General features: G+C 37.5%; 1 protein-coding gene and 1 long non-coding RNA gene across 5 annotated transcripts in view; one reads left to right on the top strand and one right to left on the bottom strand.

Moving 5' to 3' along the window:
* LOC100052006 (MHC class II DR-beta chain) overlaps positions 1-23,944 on the top strand; it is a 99,421-nt gene that overhangs the window by 65,679 nt on the left and 9,798 nt on the right. The window contains exons 6-10 of one of the 4 annotated variants that reach the window (XM_070245391.1): positions 6,499-6,666; positions 7,266-7,447; positions 8,343-8,655; positions 18,966-19,031; positions 22,079-22,885. In XM_070245391.1, coding sequence (XP_070101492.1) covers positions 22,786-22,885 — 100 coding nt within the window. In that variant the 5' untranslated portion in view covers positions 6,499-6,666; positions 7,266-7,447; positions 8,343-8,655; positions 18,966-19,031; positions 22,079-22,785. Of the gene's footprint in view, positions 1-6,498; positions 6,667-7,265; positions 7,448-8,342; positions 8,671-18,965; positions 19,032-21,063; positions 22,886-23,944 lie in introns of those variants that run through there. The other 3 variants (XM_070245394.1, XM_070245393.1, XM_070245392.1) reach the window with 3 other exon arrangements.
* LOC111769304 (uncharacterized) lies at positions 11,689-22,566 on the bottom strand. The gene is made up of 3 exons (XR_011430008.1): positions 22,456-22,566; positions 12,704-12,808; positions 11,689-11,900 (listed from the first exon to the last, which is right to left on the bottom strand). It is a non-coding gene; the product is annotated as an uncharacterized lncRNA (long non-coding RNA).

The raw sequence follows: 23,944 nt of genomic DNA, 5'->3' as shown, positions 1-23,944 counted from the left end.
TGCTGGCTTCATAAAATGAGTTTAGAAGTATTCCTTCCTACTCAAATTTTGGAAGGTTTTGAGAAGGATTGGTATTAATTCTTCTTTAAAAATGTTTGGTAGAATTCACCTGTGAAAACATCTGGTCCTGTACTTTTCTTTGTTGGGAGTTTTTTTTATTGAGATTGCAATAGCTTTTAACATTGTGATATTTCAGTTGTACATTATTATTTGTCACTCATCATATAAATGTACCCCTTCACCCTTTATGCCCACCCCCCGAACCCTTTCCCCCTGGTAACTACTAAACTGTTCTCTTTGTCCGTGTGTTTATCTTCCACATATGAGTGAAATCACACAGTGTTTGTCTTTCTCTGTCTGGCTTATTTCACTTAACGTGATACTCTCAAGGTCCATCCATGTTGTTGTGAGTGGGACAATTTTGTGTTTTTTTATGGCTGAGTAATATTCCACTGTATCTACATACCTTATCTTCTTTATCCATTCATTAGTCAGTGGGCACTTGGGTTGCTTCTCCACATCTTTGCTATGGTGAATAATGTTGCAACGAACATAGGGGTGTATAAGTCTCTTTGAATTGTTGATTTCAAGTTCTTTGGATAAATCCCAGTAGTGGGATAGCTGGGTCATATGGTATTTCTATTTTTAATTTTTTGAGAAATATCAATAATATTTTCCATAGTGGCTGCAACATTTTGCATTCCCACTAGCAGTAGATGGGGGTTCCCTTTTCTCCACAACCTCTCCAATATTTGTTATTTTTTCTCTTGGTGATTATAGTCATTCTAATGGGTGTAAGGTGATATCTAAGTGTAGTTTTGATTTGCATTTCCCTGATGATTATTGATATTGAACATCTTTTCATGTGCCTATGGGCCATCTGTATATCTTCTTTGGAAAAACGTCTGTTCATATCCTCTGCCCGCTTTTTGATCGGGTTGTTTGATTTTTTGTTGCTCAGTTGTGTGAGTTCTTTATATGTTATGGAGATTAACCCCTTGTCAGATATATGATGTGCAAATATTTTCTCTCAGTTAGTGGGTTGTCTTTTTGTTTTGATCAAGCTCTTTAGTCTGATGAAGTCCCTCTTGTTTATTTTATCTTTTATTTCCCTTGTCCAAGTGGACATGGTATTTGAAAAAATCCTTTCAAGACTGATGTCAGAGTGTAATGCCTATATTTTCTTCCAGAAGTTTTATGGTTTCAGGTCTCACCTTAAAGTCCTTGATCCATTTGAGTTTATTTTTTTGTATGGTGAAAGATAATGGTCTACTTTCATTCTTTAGCATGTGGCTATCCAGTTTTCCCAACACCATTTATTGAAGAGACTTTCCTTTATCCATTGTATGTTCTTAGATCCTTTGTCAAAGATTAGCCGACCACAGATGTGTGGTTTTATTTCTGGGCTTTCCATTCTGTTCCTTTAGTCTCTGTGCCTGTTTTTGTACCAGTACCATGCTGTGTTGATCAGTGTAGCTTTGCAGTATATTTTGAAGTCAGGGATTCCAGCTTTGTTCTTTTTTCTCAGGATTGCTTTAGCTCTTCAGAGTCTTTTGTTTCCTTATATGAATTTTAGGATTCTTTGTTCTATTTCTGTGAAGAATGTCATTGGGATTCTGACTGGGATTGCACTGAATCTGTAGAGTGCTTTAGGTAGTATGGACATTTTAACCATGTTTATTCTTCCAGTCCATGTGCGTGGAATATTTTTCCATTTCTTTATGTCATCATTGATTTCTTTCAGTAATGTCTTATAGTTTTCATTGTATAGGTCTTTTACCTCCCTGGTTAAATTTATTCCGAGATATTTTATTCTTTTTTGCGATTGTAAGTAGGATTGGATTCTTGAGTTCTCTTTCTGTTGGTTCATTATTAGAGTATAGAAATGTAACTGATTTTTGTAAGTTGATTTGGTACCCTGTAACTTTACTGTAGTTATTGATTATTTCTAATAGTTTTCTGATGGATTCTTTATGGTTTTCTATATATAAAATCATGTCATCCATCTGCAAACAGCAAGAATTTCACTTCTTCATTTCCTATTTGGATTCCATTTCTTTCTTTCTCTTGCCTGATTGTTCTGGCACAAACCTTCAGTACCATGTAGAATACGAGTGGTGAGGGTGGGCACCGTTGTCTTGTTCCTGTTCTCGGAGTAATGGCTTTCTGTCCCTCCCCAAGTGAGTTTGATGTTGGCTGTGAGTTTGTTATATACGAACTTTATTATGTTGAGGTACTTTCTTTCTATACCCATTTTACTGAGAGTTTTTATCATAAATGGATGTTGGATCTTATCAAATGCTTTCTTGGCATCTATTGAAATTATCATGTGGTTTTTATTCCTCATTTTATTAATGTTGTGTATCACATTGATTGATTTGTGGATGTTGAACCATCCCTGTGTCCCTGGTATAAATCCTACTTGATCATAGTGTGTGATCTTTTTAGTGTATTGCTGTGTTCAGTTTGCCAATATTTTATTGAGGACTTTTGCATCTTTGTTCATCAGCAACATTGGCCTGTAATTTTTCTTCTCTGTGCTGTCCTTGTCTGGTTTTGGTATCAGCGTAATGTTGGCCTTGTTAAATGTGTTAGGAAGTGTTCTATCTTCCTCAATTTTTTAGAATAGTTTGAGAAGGATAGGTAATAAGTCTTCTTTGAATCTTTGATAGCATTCTCCAGAGAGGCCATCTGGTCCTGGACTTTTGTTTTTTTTTGGAGATTTTTGATTACTATTTCAATCTCTTTACTTGTGATTGGTCTATTCAGATTCTCTATTTCTTCTTGTTTCAATTTTGGGAGGTTGTATGAGTCTAAGTATTTATCCATTTTATTCATTGCATTCTTCAGCTCCAGCATTTGCTTGATTCTTTTTTATAATTTCTATCTCTTTGTTGAATCTCTTGTTTTTTCATGTATTGTTTACCTGAGTTCATTGAATTGTATATCTGTGTTCTCTTAAATCTCACTCAGCTTCCTTAAAATAATTATTTTGAAATCTTTTTCAGATAACTTGAAGATCTCCACTTCTTTGGGGTCAGTTACTGGAAAATTATTGTGTTCCTTTGGTGGTGTCATGTTTTCTTGCTTTTTCATGTTTATGATACTCACACATTTGAGGGTGCAGTAATCTCTTCCAGCCATTTTGCACTGACTTCAGTGGGGAAAGACTTTCACCTGAAGGTGGCTGTGATGATGCTGGCTGAGAGGGATGCAGCATCTTGGCTCCTTGGAAAGCACAGTGGCACAGTCTCCATATAGCTCTGTCAGCTGAGTTTGACATCAGCCAGACTGCAGTGGCCTTCCGTGGTGTAGACTGCTGAGCTTCTGTGGGTGGCAGTGGTGGGTAGGACCATTGGGATCCTTGGGGGCAAAGGCTGCTGGGGTCTTCCTGGGTTTTTTTGCTCATGGGTGGAAGTTCTAGCCCAGAGGATCACTCTTGGCACCTGCTCTGGCATGCTGGCAGGGTCCTGAGATCAGGTGCACAGAGAGCTACCACGTCACCTGGGTCCGGGTGCATAAGTGTGCTTTCTGAGGCAGTGGCACTGGTGTCTAAGATGTGGATGTGTGCAGCTCTCCCATGGACCTGGAATTTAGGTCTCAGGGGCTCCCTGTAGTGACTCTGGTGAGGGGAATGTAGCACCAGCACAGGTCCAAGAATGACAAAGTGCAGCAGTGGCTTGCACCCAGTGAACAGGGTGCAGCAGCAGTGCAGCTTGGAGATGATGGGCCGAGGTCCCAACTCAGGACCCAGGGATAAAAGAAGTCATAGGAGAGAAGAAAGATGTCCTCAGTGGTGCTCTATTAAAGCCATGTGTCAGGACCCAAGGGAACAAGGGCTTAGGGCAACAGCAATGCTGCTGGAAATGATGGTTCAGAGCCGTGACCTAGAACAGGAGGTGGTGCTCAGGGCAATGGAAGCTGCCCCAACTTCCATTAATAGTGAGACAAAGCTACAACCTGGGGCCTGGGGTAAGGTGCAGATCAGTGGCAGCTCTGGTGCTGTATATGATGAGGTGCTGTGGCATCCCAAGCCTGGAGAGTGGGGCACAGCGTTGACTGGGGTCCCTGAAGGCAGGGCTAACTGCAGTGACATCTCCAGCCCTGGGGAGTAGATGCAGGGTATGGGAGACCTCCAGTATCTCCATCAGCTGGGATCCTCATTGGTGGAGACTGTGGGAGACCTCTGTAACAAAGGATTCAGGTGTCCACAGTGATGAGACTGGCTGGAGTTCTCCTGCTCTCCTTTTCCTTGTGGTGTATAATTCCTCCAAGGAATCCTCATGGCACCAAGCTGTTCTGGCCTGGTGGATGGGATGATATGGGTAAAATTCTTCTTGTATTTTTCTATGTGGCTAGACTCAGGTTTTGAGCTCCATAGGGTTTTTGTTGCTACTTTGTCATAGTCCAGAGCATACCCTGAGCTATTTTGTTTGGTTTGTGGTTATATATTTATTGCTTTTGGAGGGAGACAAGTGTTGTGACTTCCTAGCCCTTCATCGTGCTGATGTCACCCCTCTCTTTTTCAGTGTCTTAAGGTGCAAGGTTAAATTAATGCTTTTTTAAAATCTTACTTCTTTCTTAATATAGATATTTAGAACTACAAATTTCCCTCTAAGCACTGTTTTAGCTGCATTCCATAAGTTTTGGTATAGTTTGTCTTCATTTGCATTCATCTCAAAGTATTTTCTGATTTCCCTTTTGATTTATTCTTTGACTATTGGTTATTTACGGATGTGTTGTTTAATTTCTACATAGTTGTTTCCTAATTTTTCCTGCTTGATTTCTAACTTCATCATATTGAAGTCAAAGAATATGGTTTGCAATATTTCTATCGTTTTAAATGTACTGAAGTTTGTCTTATGGTCTACCACGTTGTCTATCCTGGAGAATGTTCTATGTGCACTTGAGAAGAATGTACATTTTGTTATTGGGTGGAGTGTTCCATAGATGTTGGTTAGTTCTGGTTGGTTTGCAGTGTTAGCCAACTCTTCTATTCCTTTGTTGATCTTTTGCCTAGTTCCATCCATATTAAAAGTGGAGTATTAAAGTCTCCAACTATTATTTTTGAATTGTCTATTTCTCCCTTCATTTATGTCAAATTTTACTTCATGTACTTTGACATTCTGTTATTAGGTGTATATATGTTTATAATTATTACATCATTCTGATAGAGTGATGCTTTCATCATTATAAAGTGTTCCTCTTTGTCTCTAGTAAGATTTTTTGTTTTAAAGTCTATTTGGTGTATTAGTATAGCCATTTCAGTTTTTCTGTGGTTGTGGCTTGATGATATACCTTTTTTCATCTTTTTATTTTAAATCTGTTTGCATCTTTGGGTATAAAGTATGTCTTCTATAGACAACATACAATTGGATCTTTTTTGTCCAATCTGATAATCATCTTAGCCTTTTTTTCTTTTTTCTTTTTATTTTTTTTTGGTGAGGAAGATTGGGCCTGAGCTAACATCTGTTGTCAATGTTCCTCTTTTTGATTGAGGAAGATTGACCCTGATCTAACATCTGTGCCAATCTTCCTCTATTTTGTATGTGGGGGACTGCCACTGTGTGGCTGGATGAACGGTGTATAGGTCTGTACCCAGGGTCTGAACCCACAAACCCCAGGCTGCCAAAGCAGAGCACCCCTCATCTCTGCTTTTTGATTGCTTGTTTAATCCATTCAAATTTAATGTTATTTTTGTATAACTGGATTTAGATCTGCCATTTTACTTTTTGTTTTCTAAGTTTCATATTTTGCTCCTCTATTGCAACTTTATGACACTTTTACATTTACTGAATATTTTCTAATGTAGCATTTTAATTTCATTATTTATATATCTATATATAGTTGATCTAGGGTTTACTATATACATGTTGACTTAAAAGAATCAGTTTTAGTGTTATACTAGCTTAATTTTAGTAATATATATAAATGTTCCTCCTACAAAGCTCTATTACTTTTTCCTTCATTTTGTGGTATTATTGTTATATATATTATATCTATTAATGTTGCAAACCCAACAACACATTGTTATAATTATTACTTTATCGTCTGTCATTTCCTTAGCCCATTACAGGTTTGCTCCCACCCATATCCTTTATGCTGTTATTGGCAAATATATTGAACATATATTTTTACATATTATAGACCCCATAGTACGTCATATGTATATTATTTTATACAATTGTGTTTTTTAAAATTTAACCCTGCCTATGGTTTAATCTAGTTGGTCTTCGAGTTTTGCCTCAAAAAAGAAGATTAAGTCATACCATGAAAAGAAAGAAGTTGTAAAGGATCCACACAATTTAATCCAATAAATATTTGTTGTGTGCTTAAGTGCACAAGGCATTCTCCTTGGGAATTCTGTCCAACATGCTGGAAATGGGTAGAGTTGGACCAGAAGGTACCCTTGATATTAGTGATGGTATTGAACTATACGGATTTTTTTTTCCTTTCTCAATGTTTTATGGAATTTCTAAAAGAGCTCTTTGTCAACAGAAGGTATAAGAAGACCAAGGTTAGAGTGAGCTTTACCCTTCCACTTGGAGATTTGGCTGAAACCATCAATACTGAGACATCTAGAGGAGGCTAGGAGTGGATGCCTCTAAGAAGGCTTCGTAGGATGATTTTGATGTAGTTATTGAATACATTGATTATATTTTTGTGGTAAGTTTTACATTTTAGAAATAAAATGTTAGAGGAAGTAGATAAATCAGATAATATCCGATGTTGAAGTTAAGGATTTTAAGACCAAATTAACTGGAAGAACTTCTTAGTCAATATTTTCTATTTTTTTTTTCCTGAGGAAGATTTGCTCTGAGCTAACATCCATGCCAATCTTCCTCTCTTTTTTAGTATGTGGGCCACTAGCACAGCATTGCCGCTGAGATTAAATCATCCCTTGGCCTCAATTTATACTTGTCTTCATAAAGAATTATCTGTTTGCAGCAGAGTTACCATCTCAATAGTGGTTTGACTAGCTTATTATTAGAATTAAACCCATGTTCCCGCAACATACTGAGTTGAAGGAGATGGCCCCAATGCATGGTAGTGGCAGAGCCAAAATATCTGGGGACTGAAAAATGCCTCAGATGGTAAGTGTTGACTTTCTACGATAAGAAATGGCACACCTTTTCATTCCTCCATGCAAAACAGTGTAGTAGAGAAACCAAGATTTAGCTACATGTTGAGTTTGCTATGTACATTGCTAAGGGCAAAGGTAAACACATTTGTGAATACTATTCTGTTTCTCTCTCTGTTACCAGGGTAAGTTTTCCAGCTACCTCATGGAGGTAAAAGAGACAAAGATGCCATGTCATGATGATGAAGTGAAAGAAATAACTGGCCTAGTGTGTGAGGAGAGTTGTTTGAGAGTCCAGCACTGAACTATCTAGTAGAGGAGCCACTAACCACATGTGGCTACGGAAACCTTGAAACACAAGGCAAGGTGACTGCACAATTGAGTTTTAAATTTTATTTAACTTTAAAAATTGATATTCACTTCAGTTGTTGAAAAACTTAAGTATGTTTTGAACAACTTTCAAACATGAATCCACTTTTTTAACTATAAATTTTATGAAATCTAAATACAGATTTCCTATGAAAATTTAGTATCCAAATCGAGTTGTGCTGTAAGCGTAAAATACGTCGCATTTTAAAGATTTAAAATAAAAATTTGAATATAAATATTTGTGAATAATTTTGTGGTTTCATGTTGAAATCATAATATTTTAGACAGATTAAGTTAAATAATATACTCTATTAAAATTAACACATTTTTTTCAGCTCTCAAATGTGACTACTAAAAAAATTGAAATTACATACATAACTTGTATTATATTTCCACTACACAGTGCTGGTGTAGAAAGAGAGTTGCCATATTGTCCCTGTAGGACATTGTTTTTTGAATAGTTATTAAGATTGTCTTCTACACATATGCATAGATACTGTAATAGTAGAAAGTGCATAATATTAGACATGCGTAGCAAAAAATCCATGCTTTTTCAAACAATTGTTTTTTAAATCAATCAAGGGAAGAATTGAGAAAACATATGCTTTTATAGTGTCATTTGTAATTACTTAATCACCTTTAGCAGTCCTCTTTGTTTGTGTGGATTCAAATTACCGTCTCTTGTCCTTTCTTTCACCAGAACTTCCTTTAGCATCTCTTGCAAAGCAGGTCTTCTAGCAACAAATTATCTCAGTTTTTGTTTATCTGGGAAAGTCTTTACTTTTCCTTCATGTTTGAATGATAGGTTTCCTGGACATAGGATACTTTGTTGATGGTTTTTTTTTCTTTGAGTACGTTGAGGAATCTGTTTAAAGCTTGTTTCTCCCCACAGGCAAAATATCTCAGGCAATACCCAGAAACTGGGTATGAGGACAATGGTAAGCTTCTCTTCGAGTGACACCCACACTCAAAGGAGGGAGTTGAGCACTTGGTGGAGGGAGTGGTCAACACCTTGAAGTTTTCTTTACTTGCCTCTGCTAGCATGGAATCACCACCTCATTAGCTGAGGAAAGGGCTATTGGGACTCGGTATTTCCAGCATGCCACACTCGAAATAGAGCCTCCACTCCATGAGTGGGGCTTGGGAAGAAGATGGGACCTGCCACCTCTAGACTCTACTCATTTGAGACCTAGCCTCAGCAACAGGTAGCTGGAGACATGGTGAGCAATGTTAAAGTTGTGGTTCTCCCAGGAAAAAAAGCCCTCTGGCTTGAATCTGGGGAGAGACAGCCCTGTGTTCTTGGCTGCAGCAGTCTCGAGTGGAGAGTCTCTGCCTCGCTGAACTGGAAGTGGGGAGGGATAGAATCTTTCTCAAACCACAGATTCTCACCTTTCTTACTAAATTTTTATAGATTTTCTTCAATAGATGTTTCATCATTTGCAGTAAGCTTGTAACCTCTGACCCAGAGGCTTTAAATAGTGCTTTATATACATATATATTATATATATATATATATTTTATCATATATTTTCAATTTTCATCGGTTTTTCTGGAGGGTAGGTCAGCAGAGTTCCTCACACTGTCATGCTGGGAGTCAATCTCCTTATATACATATTTGAAATGAAAAAATCATAGAAATGAAGAACAGGTTAGTGATTGCCAGAGGTAAAGGGGAGGGTTGGGGGTGGGTGTGGGAGGTGGGAGGGAAGTAGATGTGGCTAAAACAGGGCAACATGAGGGATCTTTGTGGTGACATTCTTTATCTTGACTGCGTTGATGTCAATATCCTAGTTGTGATATTATGCTACAGTTTTTTAAGTCGTTACCCTCTGGGCCAACTGTGTAAAGGGCACATGAGATCTCTCTGTATTGTTTGTTACAACTTCATGTGGATCTACAATTATGCAAAATAACAAGCTTAATTAACAGAACATATTCCCCACTATAGCAATAAACAATGGCAGATAAAATCATGGAGCATGTTTTCATGAATAATTATTTCTGCCTGAAAGTGAATATTTATAGAAATATAATAAAGAAGAGGAATTATTTAAAATACAGTGTTACACAACATGCATGATAAAAAATTCTATATCATAAACTCACTTTTATAAAAATTACAGATGCATATATTTTGGAAAAAAGACTGAAATGTACATTGAAATGATTACAATGCTTATCTCGTGATAGAACAGAAACAGATTAATTTGTCTTAATTAATTATGTAGACTTTCAATCTTCTTCATTGAACAAGTGTTATTTTATAATAGGAAAAGTAATGTGTTAATATTTAATTTTTTTAAGCAAATAAAAAATGACATACTGTACTTGTATGGACTTGGGTTTTGGAAGTCCTGGAACTCTTCTAGCATCCAGTAACCTCACTGAGAGGTAGCTAAGAATCAGCAACAGTGAGTCAGTGTTGCGGTAAAAATACTCTGTTGTACATTATAGATCATTAAAGAAAGCATGGACCAGTTCCCTACATTCTTTGCACGTATGTGGAGGTTTCATTCTGGGCCAACTTTTAGGCCTAAAGTAGAACTCTATTATGACTATTGATGTTTTCTTTCCAATGCTGAAGATGGCAGATCACTTAGTCGTTTCTATCCTTCCTTGACAGGTATTTCTAAATTCTAGGGATATCTATAGCGTACGTCAGGAAGTCCTACTTAAGGATATTCCTGTCTGCATGAAGTAAAATCTGCTGGCTCATTTACAAACCAAGGATTTACACTTTTTCATCATTGCCTAGGAATTGGCGTGCCTAGACTAGTATGAGGTTGTCCGTTTGTCTCAGAAAAACAACCTTTGCCAGGTTTTCAGAGAAGTATTGACATGATGTTGCCAAGAGGGTAACTAATATTTCTACCTCCATAGTCAGTTAATCATGGAATGGACTGGAAAGTTAGTGAATACATAATGACGAAAATTAAGCTACAATGACTTTTGTTTAATTTGGGAGACATATTTTTCACCCAAAGAGTGAAGATCCCCTTCGGTAATTCTACGTCAGGTGGCAAGGAGCACAGCAGTGTACTGGCTAACGCCCAAATTATAGTGAGCACAGCTCTCCTCAGAACAGTTTCAACAAAAGTGTGCTTCTCTTACCTCTAAGGAATGCTTGAAAAAGAACCCAAAAAAGGGCTAATATTCTTATTAGTTAATATTGTTTGGCCATATTGAGGAATCATTTTCCTCTGGATTAATCGAAAAATGTATCCTTATTTTTTGCGGAAGTCAGGTTTCGGGCCATTCCCTTTCTCCTTTCTGTAATTATTTTCAGTTACTGAAATGATCAATGACAGTGGGATAAAAAATTAAATGTTGTTAATATTTATCATGTTCCAGGAACCAGTTAGGTGTTGACATGGGAAATAATATAATTCAACCCTTTAATTTTAGTGATGAAGAAATAGAAGCTCAAAAGAGTAAATCGTTGGACCAACGTATAGATCAGATGCAGAATTCTGATCTCATGACAGTGAACACAGTGCTTTTTCCACCCTACAGTGTATATTCTAACTGAGCTCCCGAGTAACTCTGATTAAGTGAGATATTGCTTTATATTAGAGGGATATTGAAAAAGGAAACGGTAAGTTGAGGTGTGTGAAATTCATAGAATGAAGGTTCACTCAACTTTTATTCCAGATTCTCTTAGTATCCCACCCATTCATTAATAATTAACCAGATGTTATTGAGTACTAAGAACTATTCTAGGTGCTGAAGATTCAGCAGTTATCAAAAATGCAAGTCTGTTGTGATGGTTAATAGAGAGAGAACACATCTGGAAGTGCTGTTTCACTAGGGCAAAATAATCAAGAATGGGATATTTTGACTTTCCCTCAAACTGTCCTATGACAATCAGCAGGTGGGATTATGGACTTTTTCACGATTTCCATCTCGTCCACCACAGGTACTCATTCATCACCAGTAGGGAGAGTTCAGCGTCACAGCCATTTCCTTCTCTTTTTCAAACTGAGCAGGGACTTCCCACAGATGAATGGAAAATATCAGGTACCCTTCCCTCTCCAAGCCAACACAAAATGCTTAGATCTTCAATCTCCACTCTCTTTCACAACTAGAAAATGTAGTTTCTTGGGTCTCCATGTGGTATATTATTTCTTTCCAAGAAACTAGGCTGTCAGCTGTTCCTCTCACCACATTATCTGTCACCCTGCCACTTCTCCACCTTCCCCCCAAGACTTGGGGTCAGATCAGACCTTCTTAGTAGATACATCTGCTGGAGACAAGTGATGCTGCTTCACTTTGTATCCCTATTGGTTGAAGAGAAAGGTGGAGGAAGGGATGGGGATTTCCAGGAATGCTTTTCTTGCTTAAATGCCTCAGTGCAAAAAGCTGGGATGCCTTCCCAAAAAGGAATTAACCCGAACCTGAATTAACTGATGAGGCAGATTTGGGGTTTGAGGGCTGAGCCTGTAGATGCTGCCTGTGAAAAGAGAGAAGATACGTTCTTTCTAAAAGGACTCATCTTTCCCTGTTCAGTAAATTATATTTCCTAACACAATTACAAGAATATTAGTGTTCAGTAAATTCAAACTTGTATTCAAATTTATATAAATTCAAATTTATATTCCCCAAAGAGAATGTTTTTTTCTTTTTGAAGTCAGAATATAATTTATATATTCTTACTATCACTTCCAAAAATGGTATAAAATGTTATTTGCAAAGTTGTTATAAAGATTAAATGAGATAATTGAAAAATGCCTCATCAGGGCCTAGAACTATTGATTTCATTTTCCGTCATAGTCCCTGCACTTTCTCATGATAACCAGCAGGTGGAGAGAGAGTTCTTAATCTCACTCGTCTCTCCTCTCAATCTTCTCTCCACCACAGACATTGATTTTCTACCAGCAATAAGATACTAGCATCATAGCAATTTCATTTCCATTTAATCTTGGCCAGGGGCTTTCCAATGATGCTTGAAAAGAGCAAGTATCCTGATTATAGCACTCTACACTCATGTAAATCATTCTTGAAAACCCAAAGGAGAAATTTCTCAGCAATCCACATAGCCATGTCCTGTTTCTTCCCATGAACTCTAGGTGTTAAACCTTCCTCTCACCATGTAACTTATAACTTGCCCCTATTCAACTTTCTCACAGGATCTTGAAACCAGACTAATGCTAGGATCATTGCAGTAGCATTATTTGGTGGAGACACGTGATGTGACTTCACCTATTGATTGGATAGGAAGGACATTAATAAGTAATGAGAATTTTCATAAAGTACCTTTGTCCAGCAAATTGGCCTGCTTTATCCTAAAAGAAAGAGTCTAAGGCACAGGATAGAAAAGTAACCTTGGAGTTTGGAGGACTGACTCTTTGGATGCTGTACCTGAAAGAAGAAAAGAGACAGTTCCAAAAAGCTCTACATTTTCTTTCCCTGCTTATCCAATAGTAGTCCCTTACTCAAGTTTGTGATGACACAAAGTATTCCATAATATCAGCCCTCTAGTCTCACTGTCACCTCCCTCGTCTTGATGCTCTACCTATATGGCACCTGGGTTACCACAGTTCATTTTGCCACTCTACATTTGTACATTTCAGCTCCTCACCTTCCTAAAGAAGGAACTGGTCTGCCCAGCTTCCCAGGCCTTTCATACAACAGGTCCTCTCTGCATACCTACTCTTATGCCACACTGTTCTTTAATCTGGATGCTCATTCCAGTAATCAGGGCTTCTCAAACTAATACACTCCTGCCCCGCAGTACGTCCAACCCCTACCCAGTACTGCTCTTGATCACGTGGCTCGTGATTGTTCCTTTCCCCTGCTGTTCTTCTGAATCATATCCTCTTCCTCCTCTGCTTCAAGTCTCACTTCTGCAAAAGAACTACATTTTCACATTTCATTTAAATACTCCAACCTATAGGATATGCCCATTTTCTACTATTTTTAAATCTTGTTACTTTTAAATGATACCCATTTGTATTTTCATTGTAATTTATAATGCCTATATTTATCCTTAATATATTGTTTATCAATTCAACAACTATTAATGATTCCCAATCTGAACCAGGTGTTTCTCTAGGGACTGAGGAGAGAATGGTGCACAAAGAACATAAAGTCTCTTTATGTTATATGCTTTATGGATGTTTCTTTCCTGGTAGATATTGATCTTCCTGAGATCTTTGTCTTGGTATTCCTAGGCCCTAGCACACCCTTTTCCACATAGGAAGTGCTCAATAAGTGTTTGCTCCTTGAGTTTCACAGTTATGCTCCATGCTTCTATAGTCCACATACCACTTAACATAATGCTTGACATTTTTAGGTGATTAGGTAAAATTTTCTGCTTCATTGATATTATTTCATGCAGAGAAAATTAAGATGGATGCTAGGGAAAAGATTGCTTTTCTGACTTTGGAAGTGATGACTAGGGAGGTAATCTCTGCCGTGCCACTCTCCCCTCCCCTCTGTGTCTGCACACTTCCGTTCATCACCTTCCTAAAGGTCACCTTGTTTCCCAGATTTAACTGTCCCTTTCCTTTCAGTGACTTCCAAAGTTCTGAGGGTGTAGGTGCTCCTCTGTCATTATTATTTCTCTTTTTCCTGACCACAAACACTGGAGCCAACCTCATGAGCAGCTTCTAGCATGTGTAATGTGCTCGTTGAAGGCCTTTTTTAGGAGTTTTCCTAGTGCATCTATGACACTCATCAGTTGTGCCCAATAATTTCTTACTGTCCCTATTTAAGCGTTATACTTGTGACTACCAGTTAATCTTTTTTTTGTGACTAGTGAACTTTGTATCCTATTTTAAAAATCTTTTTCTACCTCATGGTCATGAAGTTTCGCTACTATTATCTTCTGAAGGTTTTATTGCATTGTTTTTTACATGTTGAAATAAATTCAACTGGAATTAATTTTGTGTATTGTGTGAGATGGGTGTCAGATTTCTTTTTTCAATAAGGACATCCAACTTATAGAGCTGCATTTATTGACAAGACCATCCTTTCCTGGCTGCTCAGTTGAAAACAAGTAAGGCACAAAAGCGAGAATACTGTCTGATTCAATTTCTCTAATGCCACTAGACATGTTTAGAAAGAAATATCAGGTTGGGAAAGTGCAGTGAACAGCAAGTCTGGATGGCAAGTTATCTTGGTGGGAAATGAGACAAGTGTGGATAGGAAGAGGCAGATTATGGGTTTACAGGGTATTGGCCAAATATTCTGTTTCTTGATCTCAGAGTTAGTTCTGTGGATGTTGGCATTAAAATAATCTAATAAGTTGTACAATTATGCTTTGTGTGATTTTTATATGTGTATTCTATTTCACTATAAAATGTTAAAAGTGTAAAATATTTAATTTCCAGATCAGATCCTAGTGGTCAATGTTTACTGAGTTATACTAAGTGATCAGCATTTTTCAACCGGCTGGGGATGCCGCAGTTAACTGAAAATATAGTGTGATACAATTTAGCCGTTGCAAAGGTTATGATGAAAATTAATGAAATAAAGTATCTGAAAGTACATAACTCATGCCTGGTAGAAAATAAGTGATAATTTGTTATCTGATTCCCACTTCCTTTGTCTGTGCAGTCAGAGTTGGGATAATAGATCTCTTTCACAGTCCCCATCTCTTCTATGACAGGAATAGCAGGGATATACCAGCGCCATAGCTTTTTATTTGTACTTTTTAATCATGGCCTGGGGATTCCCACAAAGGCATGAAAAACTAGGCATCGTGTCTCTATCATTCTAAATGCCCAGCTCCTCCAATCCTCACTCCACATTTTACTTTACTCTGCAAACGCTCTTTCCTGGCTAACCACCTAATCATGCCCTAATTCATTCCACTAAAGGAAATTTTCCGCCTTTCTTATCACATCTATCTTTGTCATCTTTTCCTCCCCTGACTCCTACCCAAGACATTAAATAAGACTTCTTGTCAGATGTATCTGCTAGAGATAAGTGATGCTGCCTCACTCTTTATCCCCATTGGTTATCAAAAAAACTTAAAAAAACAAAAACCAGTCATCTGAGCAAGGATGGGGATTTCCAACAAATCTCTCTGTCTTCTCCAAAGTGTCTCATTCAGAGGCCAACACCTGTACCAATATGAGAACTGATCCTTTGGGTGTTATCTCCAAAAGGAAAGAAAATATATTCCCTTTGAAAGACCTCATGTTCCTTCCTTATTCAGCAAATACCAGTATTTAATGCATGTCTGGCCGTGCAAAATATGCACAGTATTCCTATGGTCCATTTCTATAGGTCTATGCTGATTGTCATCACAGTAATCTCTATGCCCAATCTCCCATAACTAACCTTATATTGCTAAAGATCTTCCTAGTTCATATTTTTTCTGCTCCAATTCCCATCTTTCTAGAAGATATAACTTCTTTGCCAATTTTTCAGTACCTTTCCTAGCATAGTTCGACTCTGCATATCTACTCTGATCTCCCAGCATGACTTAAGGAGGAATTTCAATTCCTGTAAAACAAAACTCCTCACTACCCACCACCCCCTCCCCTGCACGCATCTTTTTCACTATGGTTCCTGGTCCCCAGATAGTCTCTGGGGACTGAAACATAACCGGTTCCTCTGTGTTCTAAGTCTCACTTCCTCTAGAACTCACATCTATACAAATACTTCCTTTGTGCTGTAAATTACAAGATTTTACTTAAATTTAACCATTTCATTTCATCTTGAAAATCAATGTCACCAATTTATTTTGATTGTTTTTTATAGATGCATCTATTGTAGATCTTGTCATGCTATTTTATATTAATTTTATTTGTCTATCTTTACCGAGGGTTCTAGTTTCCTTAAAAGTAGAGTCTAAATCATATATATCTTTATATTTCCAGCATCAGAAGAATTCTGCACAGATAGGAAGCACTCAACAAACTTCTTGTGAATTCAGTATCCCCAGCCAGATTGTATATGTATGTGCATATGAGATGGGTTCTCAGCTAAAATTTACAAAATGGTGAACGGTTAACATCATTTCGGCAAAAAGATATGAAGGATAGATATAAAGAATATTTTTCTGACTGTGAGGATATTAGATTTTGAAATATGTGAAAGAGGGACAATCTCTTCCACAAAATTGTCTTTTCACCAAATTACTGCCTACTGCTGCCACCCTGTGTGGCTCCAGTGTGGCTCCAACAATTTCTTCTATGTAGAAATAAATAACTATTTCTTCTTAGAAAACGGGAGGATGAATTGACTAGTAACCAAGGGTTAACTGTTCCCAGGATCATGTCCAAGACAGTACCCAATGCTCTTGATTTCACAGTTCAATTATCAATCTCAAAAGGTTTTCTGGATGCTGCCGTTTGGGTCTTCCGGATGTCCTTTATTTCTACTTTCCCCACTCCTCAACATATCCACAAAAAATCTTGTCAAAACTGGATCTTGATATTACATAGAATTATCTATTTCAGACCCTGTTGAGATCCATCTCTCATTTCCTCATTCCTCCATACCAAATGCTGGAGTCCATGCAGTGAGAAGAAGCTAGCATTAGTAGTGTGTTTATTTTGATGCCCTGGTCAAGAGCTTTCCTAAAATATCCTGTGAAAACCAGTAACTTGTTCCAATATTTTCTCATTATTCAGTATCCCTATTCAGTGTTGCTACTGAGATATTACTTCGTTTTTTCGACCAGACTTCGGCACCCCTGATCCAGAGCACATCTTGATTCATTTCCATATCTTACTGTCCTTTCATGATTCACGTGCTACTTCCCATGAACCATGCTTTTTGCCACAGAACACAATGCTCAGCTTTTTGCCCAGTTCCAACTCCTTCTCTACAAGATTTGTGCTCAAAGAAATTTTTCCCCTCCTTTTCCTGCACTTGCCTTCTTTATCTGCTCCAATATTCACAAAAGTATCTCCAGTTCTTTAGACCTTTCATTTAAAAAAAAATGCTGTTTTCCCCTTTATCTGTTTATGTTGTTACAAATTTATGTATTTATGTATATTTATTTGTTTATACATACTTGGGAATAAATGTCAGGTTGGTGCCATTCTTCAACCCCCACCTTCCTATTTGATGACAATCTGAATTTGGTTGGGGATGGTGGGACGGTGATGATGGATATAGCTAGTGAAAAGATATATATCCAGCAAACACTTAATTTTGATACCCTAGTCTCCAATTCTGCTTTTGGCACACTTCTCACCTCGGCCATACCTCTAGAAGTTATTTGAGGGTTTATCTTCATCCTCTCGTACACCTGAGAGCTACCTTCTACCCCTTGCTTTTTAATAGCTTGAAATTTTCATCAATGACTGACCCTACAGTCATCTTCCCCACAACCACACCACAGATAATAATGTTTCTTTATATGACTTCATTAAATTGCCTTTTAAATGGATGCTTGGTATTAAACTTAAATCTTAGGAGAAAAAAAGAGTCCAGTATGTGATCCCAGGGCAACATCTTGAACAAGAATATTTAAAAAATTTTTTAGACATTTATTGACCAAGTGACTCCCAGAAGGAATGCCTGAGAGTTCATGTTTTGGTTTCCTTGTTTTTTTGCTTAATAAAGTAGTAGAATTTCTTCATATCATTTAGAATATTTCCTATTACAGTGTTATTTGAATATAGTTTATATTAAAATTATCTATTTTTTTCATAGTTTCAGAATTTTTTTTCTTGTGATGAAAACTTTTAAGATTTACTCTTTTAGCAACTTTCAAATATACAAAATAGTATTATTAACTATATTCATCATGCTGTACATTGCGTCCCCACGACTTATTTATTTTATGACTAGAAGTTTGTAACTTTTGACATTCTTCACCCATTTTGCCCACCTCCTTACGCCCTGCCTCTGGCAACCATTAATCTCTTCTCTGTATCTATGAACTGTTTATTTTTTTTTTAGATTCCACATATAAGTGAGATCATACAGCATTTCTTTTTCTGTGTCTGATTTATTTCACTTAGCATAATGCCCTCAAGATCCATCTGTGTTGTTGCAAAAGGCAAGATTTCATTGTTTTTTATGGCTGAATAATATTCCATTGTGTTATATATATATATATATATATACCACATTTTCTTTATTTATCTAACTGTCAATGGATACTTAGGTTTTTTCCATATCTTGGCTATTGTAAATAATGTTGTAATGAACACAGGGGTGCATATATCTTTTTGAGTTAGTGTTTTCAGTATTCTATTTTTAACTTTTTGAGGAACCTCTGTTAGAATTATTGAATTTTTATTATTCTTGTCAAAAGGTTACTCTAGTATAAAGTTTAATGAGTTTCTGGTATTTGTTTACTCTTTTGTTCCAAGTATCTCTCATCAACTAGAATTATTGGTGCAATATTCAACACTATTTGTAATAGTTTGCATACATTCTTGTTTCATGATTTTTTTTTCATTTTGTTTGTTTTCATTTTTTTCATTTTGTGAGGAAAATTGGCCACAAGCTAACATCTGTTGTCTATCTTCTTTTTACTTGAGGAAGATTGTCTCTGAGCTAATATCTGTTCCAATCTTCCTCTATTTTATGTGGGATGCTGCCACAGTGTGGTTTGATGAGCAGTGCTATGCCTGCACCCAGGATCAGAACCTGTGAACTTCAGGCCGCTGAAGTGAGTATGCAACTTAACCACTACACCACTGGGCTGGCCTCTTGTTTCATGATTTTAACGGGACTGAGCCTATGAATTCATATATTATATTATATCAGTTACTCATTAGAGATAGAGAGAGACAGACTGAGCCAACAGAGTTAAATGTGATTTGATGTTAGTACTTTTCATATTACAACAGTGATCTGCCAGAAGTGTGTCAGAGATTCCTGCATGTCACAAACATCTCCCAACATTTAATGGCCTTCTTGAACATTTTTAAGCCTATCAAGAATTTTATAACTCACTTAGTTTAACTCTTTATCGTGGTAGTGACTCTGTCTTTAACTAACAGAGAGGGCAACTACAGGCACCCTTAGAACACTATCCAGGCAAACACTCCAGTGAATTGCCCATATAGAGCACAACAAGCAGTTTGTTTCTGATGGTCTGAAGTCACATGGCTGTAAAACCATAATGGCTGTAAAACCTGGCCCCCAGGTCAAGTAGTTGAGTTTGCGTGCTCCGGTTTGGTGACCCAAGGTTTCGCTGGTTGGGAGCCTGACCGCCGACCTAGCACCACTCTTCAAGCCATGCTGAGGTGGCATCCCACATGCCACAACTAGAAGGACCTATAACTAGAATATACAACTATGTACTGGGGGGCTTTGGGGAGAAGAAGAAGAAAAAGAAAGATCGGCAACAAATGTTAGCTCAGATGCCAATCTTAAAAAAAATCATAAATAAAAAGACTAACTATATTGTAATTAACAGCAATGGCACTTAAGGAAATGTTTACAGTTAAAAGAATTTGGTTTTGACTTCTGTTGTGGAAGGAAAATAAAACAACTGCAATATATTTTGCAGAGATGGCAGAACCAATTGCCCATAGGACCAAGTCTTGTTATGCTTTTGTGTTTTTCATAGGTTAGAAATTGTAAATGCGAAAAGGATTGCTCACTTTTGGAGAAGCTTAAACTTCTTAATAGTCCTTATGTATCTTCTACTGTAGTTATTAGAAAACATTTTTCCTCTGGTTAATAGCGTAGTCATAGTTTAGATTTTTTAATTATTATTAATTGGCCCCTTTGTTCTTATTTTAACAACTAACAGGATTCCTCTGAAAACTTCTTCTCTAAGGTCAGGTCTCAAATTCTGAACTATAGAGATTGACAGGGTATCTTTTGCACACAGATCATCTTTAGCATCTCTAGATGGATGTGTAATAGCACCAAGTATTGTTCCTTTATCTTGTAACCTGTGGAATGAACATATGACCAAAATAGGGGTGCAGCAATAATCAGTGTTCTCAAAACCTCTCTACAATATTGAAAGAGCTGGTTTGTTTGACAGGCACACCACGTGGGAAGAGATGTCAAGACAAAGGGAGTAGCTCATTCTCCACCTCGGGGAGAATACTTACTGGTAAGTTTACTTTTTCAGAGTAGAAACTTGTTAATCTACAAGGATGAAACTTGGCTTGGCTTCCCCAGATTATCACATGTCACAAATAGTCAATTCTGAGTAAATTATGATTTTCTGTTTGTCCAGTTAAATGTGATATTCTCCTGGTTGCATTTGCACAACTTCTAACAGTACTGAATTATCACCGGGGTCCAGGGACGTAGTTTCTTCTCAAATCCAGGAACAATAGTGACCCTACTCAACTTCTCCAAAAAATTTTGAACTTTCACATTAACAGAAATATATTTTTCTGCAGTAAATGATGTACTATTTCTATTCTATTCTGAAATGTTCAAACTTGCACTACATTTTGCTCAAAAATGTCAAATAATGATTTAGGAATTTGGAGGCCACTGTTCTCTTTAATAAGAAGGAGACTTGTGTGGGAGCTATGGGTGTCATTACACAAGATAAATGAAGATTTTGTCATTTCCAGAGGAGAGTAACAATGATAACAAGGGGAATCTGTTTAAGGAAGTAGAATTGCTATGTAATAGCTGTCTCGATTTACATAAAATGCTGTCATTCATCAAAAGGAGTAGTCTTTTGATATATGTATCCATGAATTAAAGTGATAAAAATAGTTTTAATATAAGGGACACTATTGTCTTCAGAAATTGAATGTGAGGCAGTGTGAAATAACAGTTGAGTTTGTAGGGTTTGGGATCACATGTAACTTGGCCCAATTTGGAGTGTACCATTTACTAGCCTTGTATCCTTGCAAAAGTTGTTTAACCTCCACCATTTTATTCTCTTGATCTTCAGGGATGGAAAGTGTACCTAAATCTCTGAGATGATGTGAGAATTACATAAAAATATAATACATAAAAAGCCCTTGTATAATTCTGGATACCAACTAAAATGCTAAAAAATTGCTCAAGTTATAGTTATTTTTATTCAGCATGGTGAGCATTCTGTCACTAGAAATGTTAAAGAACATAAAGAACAACCGCTTATCAGAACTATGGTGGAGTGAGAATTAATGCAGAACTTTAGGTATAGAGTTGTCCTTTTAAATCCATTCAGAACCTGAGATTACGTCTATATTAACATAATGTGCAATAATCATCCAAAAGTAGAATTATAGGTTTGAAATTCTATAGGTTTAAAATCAAAGGATGTAATTCATAGTTTTTCCATCGTGTTCTATTTCCTGAACACTCTATAATGTATTTATTAGAAAAGTCTTCTTATATCTTTCCTTGGGCTAGAGCAAGAGAAGGTGGATAATAAAGGGACACATCGCCAAGAAAATGAGGAAATCATAAGGGGGATGAGGAGTAAGAAACTGAACACTTTTTCACATAAAATATTAATTATTCTAAAGCAGAATTGTTGTGCTAAAGGCTGACTTTGAGTCTTTTATGAATCTCTCAGCCTCCTGCGTACTTTGATTTGGACAGTGGGCCTCATCACATTATTAGGTTAGGTGTCATACAAAGGTACTTTCAAGACCCTCCCTTCTACATAGGTCACCTTCTCTAAGTCCCTTTCTCTATGTGTATTCTGGAGGTGCCATTAAACTCAATGACAGCATCAGGAGACAAACTTGAAAAACCTTTTCACTTCACTTTAGTTACTGACTAACTTTCAATTTCCTTTAGTTTATCAGGGGCATGCCTATCTTTAAGGAGGTACATCATATTCTCCAATCAACAGCAATAACTTTGTCATATCATCAGTTACCAGGGGATACTGCTTCTTGAACTGTCCACAAAATCACACATTTTCCAGTATTGAAATACCTGAAAGATCACAGTGCCTTCATTTCAACTGTGAGAAATTAAGTAATTTGCCCAAATCGACAACACTAGGTTATGGTGTAATAAGGACCAGATTCAAGGTCTCCTAACTTGCAATTATCTTCCCTCCACCACCTCAACTCCTAGACACACAAATATATATTTGTCAAAGCAGCTCTGTCTTTAAGTGAGAGAGATGAATGCCCCTAAAGGCTCAAACTTATGTACACATCACTGACCTGCACAGAGCTGGCTTGAAATAGGAGCCCAATTAAAAATTTTCAGATACAACTGGATCAAACTTTTGAAGCACCAAACTCAAACAATCCTTCTAATTAAGGAAATCTAAGTTTCAGAAGAGGACCTTCAAACTGAATCTTTGACCAGCAACTGATGATGCTGTTCATCTCTGATGCTGATTGGTTCTCAACACTGAGATTACCCAATCCAGGAAGAAAGAAATGAGTTCCCTAGTTGGTATTACTTGGGGTGTTGGTGGAGGTGGGTCATAGTCCTCACTGAGTGAGACTTGCCTGCTCCCTTGCACCCTGTCTCTGCTGTTCTCCAGCATGGTGTGTCTGCGGTTCCCCGGAGGCTCCTGGATGGCAGCTCTAACAGTGATATTGATGGTACTGAGCCCTCCTCTCGCTTGGGCCAGGAACACCCAACGTAAGTGCACACCTTGTGTGGTGAGCTATTGTGGGGTGGGGGGAGGAAAGGAGTTAATTTTGTCACTGTGTCCAGGCCATGTCCCTTAAAAGTTGTGACATTTTCTTCAGTGACCACCTATCTTTACCATATGGATCCCAACTCCACCAGAGAAGGAGCCTGGATGCTTGCGCTCTTTACAAGAGCTGCTTGAGGAGCCTCCATATATATAGGTCATTTCTTCTCATCTCTTCTCTAATAAAATCTCTACAGCCTTGCATCCCATTCCCTCAGGATCTTGATAAGAGTTAGAAATAATGATGTCAAGATAATTCCTTATTCAGTAGTTCCCTTTATTATGTTGATTTATGCCAGAAAAAAGGGAAGATTTCTCTGAAAATTTTATGAGGCATCGAAAGGAATTAGAAAGATCTCTCCTAGAAGATCCTGTGTGATGTCTTAAACAGGATCTATGATGTTGGCTCCGCTCCCGATGTGAGCATGTATCAAGAGTCTCCCCCATTATCTCCTTTCCTTTCTCCCTGAGCCCCAATGTTTACAAGGCCTGTGTCCCTGTCCTGGGGGTTCTCTGACAGAAGTTGGTGTTAGTGCTCTGTATTTCTCCCATGGAAAGCACCCTGGAGCTGAAGCAGGGGTCCTTAGACCTTGGAATGACTCTATAGTTAGGAGCATCTATGGGCTGTTCTTTGATGCCTTAAGGAACTCAAGCCATCTTCTGGAAAACTGGCACAGGTTAGTGCTCATTACGAATAAATTTTGAACCTTTTTATGCTATCAGTTTCTTACATCTCTCCCCTTTCTCTGGCCAGAGCCCACAAGAAGGGATTCAACTAGTATAGGATAAGTTATATGAAATTCTGGCTTTGTAAGTCAAAAATAGTCAAATATCAGCAATTTCGTATGGTTCAAAGTATACAACCTGAGCAGAGTATAAAGAGTGTGAAGGTTGTTTACCTCCTATAGGGCTAGAAGCCAATAAGCAAGTCGAGGGAACTCATGGGCCTACTGAGGTCTTGATCCCAAATGTCATAGGTTCATTCATCGTGTCCTCTGTTTTCC

Source organism: Equus caballus, chromosome 20 (genome assembly GCF_041296265.1).
Source record: "Equus caballus isolate H_3958 breed thoroughbred chromosome 20, TB-T2T, whole genome shotgun sequence".
Lineage (NCBI taxonomy): Eukaryota > Metazoa > Chordata > Mammalia > Perissodactyla > Equidae > Equus > Equus caballus.
This window is presented reverse-complemented; position numbering and strand designations above follow the sequence as displayed.